At 42.3% G+C, this 7,350-nt stretch overlaps 1 protein-coding gene across 1 annotated transcript; it reads right to left on the bottom strand.

The window, feature by feature from the left end:
- Positions 1–344: 344 nt before the first annotated feature.
- On the bottom strand, positions 345–7,140 carry G6PC2 (glucose-6-phosphatase catalytic subunit 2). Its single transcript, XM_060257278.1, has 5 exons — positions 6,923–7,140; positions 6,587–6,696; positions 4,284–4,395; positions 2,891–3,006; positions 345–952 (listed from the first exon to the last, which is right to left on the bottom strand). The coding sequence occupies exons 1-5, from the start codon at positions 7,138–7,140 to the stop codon at positions 381–383; spliced, it is 1,128 nt and encodes a 375-aa protein (XP_060113261.1). The 3' UTR covers positions 345–380.
- Positions 7,141–7,350: the final 210 nt, after the last annotated feature.

Here is a 7,350-nt window from a genome sequence, read left to right as displayed (position 1 = left end):
GAGACTCTTCGGAGTGGAGGGCGGGATATAAATCCAATATCTTCTTCTATCTTCTTTAATAAAAGACTAATTTCAGAATTAAGTCAAGAACTTTGCCAATCAGTCCCTTTGGTATGATTTTTTTTAAGAATATGTGACAGAACGGCACCAACCATTGTTCATATTAAAATTACCTAATTCCAGGTGAGGCCTGGATTTCTCTTGGTATTGATAACTGCTCTCTAGACTGCTCCTGGATGAAATGGCAGATTTGGAAGGTAGACTATATGGCATAATATTCCCACTGAATTCCCTCCCCAGGCTCTGCCCTCAAGGAATTTCCCAAGCTAGAACTGGCGACCCTAGTTCAACCGGGAAATACAGAATAACTGTTCAAGCAGTCAGTCACAATATAATTTTGATGCTTGTAGATTTCCCAAGCCCAAATTGGCCATGACTTCTGTGGAAGTTTTCTTTTCTGTTTGCTTCATTAGCATATGTATGCAATATGGAACGAAAGCCACTACAGTAAGAGGTATAGCTGCACTTTTGCAGAAGGAGAGGATGTAAAACAAATACTCGCCGTGGGTAGGTATCTTGATAAAATCATAGAGCTGCATTGTCGCTAAGGAAGCCGCTGTGCATGATATCCTGAAACTGCCCTTGTAGCCACTTTTCGCTTTACAACTCACGACGAACATTTTGGAATGAATGCTGAGACCGAGGCCAAAGAGGACGCCTACATTTCTCACCAGGCCAGCAAAGGGAGTTGTATCAATATGCACCCATTCTGGGTTGGTGCACCATTTCTTCGCCTTGGGAACAGACCACAGCAAATCAATATCAATAAGCTTAAGAACCAAGTAAAAGCCAATGGCGGAAAAGAAGAGGAATGCATTTGCCTTGATGTATGTTTTTAAACTTGCTGCCTGAATGGATGGGGTATGCTCAAACACTTCTGCAACGAGCATGCCTGCGAAGGAGAAGGGTCTCATTAGAAGAGGCAACTATGTACTTGTTCATCCAAGACTATGTTCTAGCCATATCTGTTGGGGAGATTTTTTAAAAAACATTAAATGTATTCCTCTGTATTTGGTGATTAAATATCAAGAAACACAGGGTTACACAAATTCCCTACATGTGTGCTACCCTGATCGTTCCTATTCATGCATTTTTAGAGATAAACAAAATGTGGAAACTGGAAAAATCACAGATTTCAGTGGATGGCAGTTCTTTCAATGGGGTAAAAATGACACCAAGATTTTGGGAATGTGTGCTGGCTTTATCCTTGATCAAACATGGTTGTTCTCCACGTGTGTTTACAAAAGCCAAGTATGCTCACACACATCTTGGGGGCTGTCGTGGGAAGGGGAAAGCAGGAAAATTATTGAGACAGGCAATGTCTCATGTACAAAGAAAACAAGAAGAAGAAGAAGAAGAAGATATTGGATTTATATCCCGCCCTCCACTCCGAAGAGTCTCAGAGCGGCTCACAATCTCCTTTACCTTCCTCCCCCACAACAGACACCCTGTGAGGTGGGTGGGGCTGGAGAGGGCTCTCACAGCAGCTGCCCTTTCAAGGACAACCTCTGCCAGAGCTATGGCTGACCCAAGGCCATGCTAGCAGGTGCAAGTGGAGGAGTGGGGAATCAAACCCGGTTCTCCCAGATAAGAGTCCGCACACTTAACCACTACACCAAACTGGCTCTCCTGAAGGGAGAGCCTGAAGGGAGCAGCAGGAAGATAATTAGATAGGACAGTGAGGTCAGCACCTTCTCACCTGTTAAGTGTCATTCCTTGTCTGTCTCTAGATTGCTATTCTTAGGGCAATATGCTCTTTCTTCTCAGAAGTTCCACATTTAGTTTTCCTGTCTCTCACACACAGCTAGTGATGTAGCCTGAACACTATCTCTGTATCTCCTCTGTACCATTAAGCATGTCAGTTCCTAAATAAACTTTTAATGGTAAAAAAAGGTAGTCCCCTGTGCAAGCCCCAGTCATTTCCGACTCTGGGGTGACGTTGCTTTCACAACGTTTTCACGGCAGACTTTTTACGGGGTGGTTTGCCATTGCCTTCCCCAGTCATCTACACTTCCCCCTGGCAAGCTGGGTACTCATTTTACCGACCTCGGAAGGATGGAAGGCTGAGTCAACCTCGAGCTGGCTACCTGAACCCAGCTTCTGCCGGGATCAAACTCAGGTCGTGAGCACTATCTACCCTTTAATTAGGCTTTGCACCTTTGTTGTGTTAATTACTCTGCCAACAGAAATCACACTTCACAGGTGGAAATCCTTGCACCTGTGGAAATATTAGTCTTAGATCCAACTCGTAGTCTTTGCTTTCTGTGCATCCTGTGCTCTTCTTTCCTAAAGCTTCATATTCCTTCTATTTATCCTTCCCTTGGGTTCTTATTCTTAGTATTCTCCTTGCAGCTATCTTGTTTCTGGGATCTTTTTCTTCCTTTCTTCTGAAGATATCTACATTTCAGGCACTAGTTTATCCTCACAGCTTCTCCTGTCCTTTTGGCCAAGTGTGTGAAGACTGAACTCTCACGTTTCTCACAGAAGGTGAAATGCTTGTAAGCATTCCATTGTGAACTTTATTCACTCCTTCAACATTTACAATGTACATGAATATACCTCATGACAACAAAAACAGATTGTCAATGGCTGATTGAGATTTTACTGCCATCCAAAATTCCTTGCACAACATGCCACATTCTGCATCACAATATAAACTCTGAGAAGATGCAGCAGAATTTTTTTACACAATACTGCAAAACCGCCAACATCAAACGCCAATTTAAACAAGCCTCTTCACTGCAATCAATCTCAAATATTATTATTCTAAACCCACTTTCCCATACTTTTCAAAACCTGCGCCACAGAAGAAAAAAGTAATCCATATTACCAGCGATTACTCCAAGGATGACTTGATGGGGGAAGTGTGTTGCAATAAATACTCTTGAAATGCACACACTGATCTGAATAATCCAGAAGATGCTCCATAGGAAAGACCAGGCAAGTCTATGACAGAGATGACAGGAGGGAATTAAAACAAAATCTGATTTTTTTTCTTTTTGTAAAAAATCCTATTTTAATTAAACAGAAGCATACATAGAAAAAGCAAAAAAAATCCTACAAATATAACATATAACATTGTCCTAATCAAACCATATGTAATACAAAACTAATATTGTCCATACTTAGCAACTGCTTCCTTTTTCTATTCCCTCTCAGCCCCCAGACTCTCAGTTACCGCTTCTTTTTCTGCACTCCCTACCCACCAGCCTTTCTCCAGTCCCAGGTCGTCATTGCCTTCCTTTTTTCATTCCGTGTCTCCACTCACTATTCTCTTCCTGATCTACTATAGCATCTCTTCATCAGCATTTCTATTGCTCCCTTTCTTCCATTTCCTCACTCCACAGAGAAGTCTTCAACCATGTCTCTTTCCCCTTCCCCTCTTTTCTTCCCTTTGCACCCCACAGCATCGCAGTTTTCTCTGGCAGCTCTCCTATTCTTGTCTCTCTATCCATTCAGCTGGGCTCTCTTTTAATGTAGCCCAATCTATTTCATCTCCCACAAGTCTCTTTCCACTGCTACAGCTCTGTTGATGGCCCCATATCCATTACTCTTCTCTTTTCTCAGCTCATAGGTCTTTTGCACCCCATTTCTTCTGTCTACTTTATGCTCTAGTTCTGTATTTTGCCCTCTCTGGCCTTCTACGCTTTCAGGAGGTGATGCAGACAACCCATAACAGTAAATTAACAGGCTGAACATCTTGCTGAACCACAAATGTCTAAACCCTGGAAGAAGAGAAATAATGCAGAAGTGGTGATAACAACCATGCCAGAGGCCATTTTATAGAAAAATAGGTGATGGAGCTCATCCAGGGATTGTTATGCAGCTGCACATACTATTCAGTGGACAAGGAGGTGGAACTCTCAGAGGGAGGAGGTGGAACACTCAGAAAAGTTCAGAAGCTGTGCTGCTGTGAGCTCCCACTGAATCTGAGGCCTGCATGCTCCTGTTCCCTGGGCCACTTTTGGTGGGTTGGGGAAAGTCTTAAATGTTGTCTCAAGGGTAGGAAAGTTCCACAAATGGACAGAAAGGTGACCTTGGTCAGCATGGGTACCAAATGAAAACCAAACACTTGCTAGAGACTCTGCTGCAGTTCAAAGCAATCCATAATAAAAAGACCTAAAAGCAGTTTAAAAGCCATCCCCTGTTTGTGTTTGGACACCAATCAACCAATGGATGAATTCACTAAAAGCAGAGATTCTGAATTTCAAAAGAAGACTGACCGATGCAGAGTTATGGCCAATTTATCTTTCTGTCTCGATCTATAGCTGAGGGCTGCTGACACCATCACATACCAGACACACGAGGATCCCATTGCATGTCCTGAGGGGCTTCCTGTGAAATGACAAAATGGCGCTGAAGTGTCTTCTCTAGGCTCAAGGGGATAGTACATCAAAGCCCCCACACCGCACCATATCAATTGCCTTCAATGTCACTTATGACATTTATACCCCCACTCCTTCTTCAAGGAGTTTAGAGCTTTCCAGGCTTGTTTCTTACTTGTTTTTCTGGAAGCTTACAAGGTTCAGTTTGGCGCGATGTGCCTTCCAACCATTCCCCAGGCTAAGTTGTGTTACCATTACTCTTTGCCTGGAGCGACCGTTCCACATTGAGGGCCCACTGTCAGCCAGGGCACTGCAAACCTATGCTTAGCTGGGTTCACAGTGCCTTGGTATCAGCAGGCTTCTCCATATGGCAGCTGCTCAAGACAAATCAGGGCTACGCTCTGTCATCCATAGAAGAAGTTTTCAAACTGCTATTGTGCACAGCTGGTCTTGGTATCTACCTTGCAGAAAATGCAGCCTGTTTTCTGTTGTTGGTTTTAAACAGATTGATTTATTTTCAAAAGCTAAAACTGATATCCAGGCTTAGCCCCACTGGGTTGTTTATTCATTAAAAAATCTTTGCTGTTTGATAGAATCAGGGTTTTTTTAAATCATATTTTATAATCCACCTTAAGTTTATGTGAGAATGGCAGGCTATACGTGAATTGAATAATAACAACAATAGATATCTCTGTGTGTGCATAAATGTATATATGTGTCATATCTGGCCAACCCATTTGTTCCCTCAGTGTCACATGTGGTTCCAGGTTGCCATGAGCCCTGAGCAAAAGAGAATAACCCCCTTTCCCCTTTGGTACAACCCCTTTTTCTCTAACTACATCCCTTCCATTTGGCCCCTTTCCTGTGGTTCTACCTTTTCTTCTTTAACCACTCCCTTTCCCCATTTTGGCTTGCTTACTCTGATAAAGATAAATCATTCAATTTTTTGTTTTCTTGCTTGCCTTTTATTACTCTATATAAAACCAGAGAGAGGAAAATATACCTTCCATGATTGTGGCTGCAATCACACACACTAAATCAGGGGTGTGAAACATGCGGCTCCCGGAGGGCTCCTATCAGGCCCTCGGGCAACTGGCTGACACCTGCTTCCTTCTGCATCACAGCTTGCTTTGCAAGGCTTGCTCAATCACACAGGAGCTACAGAGCAAAGCCTCTAGATTCTCCATTGGCTGAGGCTTCTCCCTTAGGGAGGAAGGGGGGGAGACAAAGCTTGCTTTACCAGGCTCTATCAATCTTACTGAGCCAAGCCTGTCTTCCTTTTATTGGCTGAGGCTCCTCCCTCTCCTGGTCCCCTGGGGAAGGAAGGAAAGAGCCAGAGCTTCCTTTGCCCAGTTTCCTGGATCCCATGAGGGAGATACAAGGAAAGCACCGTTAAGACTAACAAGTGCTAACATTTTAAGCATGTTTTATTTTAAGTTTTAAAAAAATCTTTGTGACTGTGTCCTTTATAAAGTTTATATCTCTGCTACCTGGCATTACATTTTATGACACCCATGACCCGGCCCGACAAGGTCTCATTTGGGTCAGATCTGACCCTCATAACAAATGAGATCGATGCCCCTGCACTAAATAATGCACTTTCAATCCACTTTCAGCGCACTTTCCAACTGGATTTTACTCTGTGAACTGGCAAAATCCATTTGGAAAGTGCGCTGAAAGTGGATTGAAGGCTCTTTTTTGTAAGCTCTTGGAGGATTGGCTACATCAGGTTTGTGTGGCCTAATATGCAAAGGAGATCCTGCTAGAATTCCACCCCTAGAAACCATCACTATAAAGTGAGGGAGATGACATTCTCCACTTTACTGTAGCCTCAAGTTTCGGGGGGGGGGGGACTTTTTCACAATGGGCGGGCTTTAAAATCTGCCCCACCTCCACCAACTCTGACATCAGCACTGGTTAGATGGATAGAATTTATGTTCCACCATTATTCCTTCTTGTAAATTCATGTAACATGCAAATAGTGACTCACCATGTTGACAACTGAAACATCAGAGTTAAAAGTATCTTTTCAAAATACACGTATAAAGACTATGAAGGCAATGTTGTCATGGAACAGTTGAATCCTTTTGTCTCAATACTTCACAGAAATATTGGGATCTTGAATGTTTTACTGATATTCTCTTTAAAATTTGACGGCTGTTTGGGAACTGCATACCTGTGAAGTCACCGGTATCTCTTACCTGGCCCAGTTTCACATGTTATAGGAAACTGCTCGAGACGTGGGATTGATTGGTTAGGATAAATTATTGTTTCTTGGACCCACCAATATGGACGATGACCAAATAAAATCCTGCCAGAAAAAAAAAACATTCTTTAATACAACGCAAGACAATTTTTGGTTATTTCAGTTCTTCTTGCATGATTGCTAGATGAAAAACACCCATATTTTGCTAAAAACCAAAATCTTAAAACTTTCCCGATGCAATTTCAAAGAAAAAACAGTTGACTCTTCATCCAAAGCCAGCACATTAAAAGACCCAAAATCCTAAATTTCATTAAGTTTCAACTAACCTTACCATTTAAATATAAGATTGAACCAATCACCGATCACTGCCACCCATATCATTTTTGTACCAATCACTGGATTAAGCTGGAACCAAAGAGGAAAATAAATTAAAAAAATATTCCGAGGATCTCCTACGTGTGACATGAAATGTAAAAAACGCTGGTAAGACCTGTAATCCTTTTGCAAATGTTGAATTATGAGCACTCCGCTCCTATGGAGGAGATCCATACTTTCCTTTTGCTCCTTAGCTTAAACAGCAGATTTAAAACCATGGAAGGAGAACTATTTACAGAGGTGAAAGTGCTAGATGACTGTTGGTTTTGCTTTTATATTGCCCACTCCAAAACATGTGACTCCTTGCAAAAGTCGCATCAACCTACCCATTTTGGAGAGGTGTGGCTGTGGGGTTGTTGTTTAAATTTAAAAAAAAGGGAGTAG

This window comes from Heteronotia binoei, chromosome 16 (assembly GCF_032191835.1).
Source record: "Heteronotia binoei isolate CCM8104 ecotype False Entrance Well chromosome 16, APGP_CSIRO_Hbin_v1, whole genome shotgun sequence".
NCBI lineage: Eukaryota > Metazoa > Chordata > Lepidosauria > Squamata > Gekkonidae > Heteronotia > Heteronotia binoei.
This window is presented reverse-complemented; position numbering and strand designations above follow the sequence as displayed.

Coding starts and splice junctions, on each gene's coding strand:
- G6PC2 (XM_060257278.1), bottom strand. CDS start 7,140: ATGGATCTCCTCCATAGGAGCGGAGTGCTCATAATTCAACATTTGCAA. Junction 4,396..6,586: donor AACATGTGAAACTGGGCCAG/GTAAGAGATACC, acceptor GTCATTTCACAG/GAAGCCCCTCAGGACATGCA. Junction 953..2,890: donor CATCCTTGGAGTAATCGCTG/GTAATATGGATT, acceptor TCTCCTTCGCAG/GCATGCTCGTTGCAGAAGTG.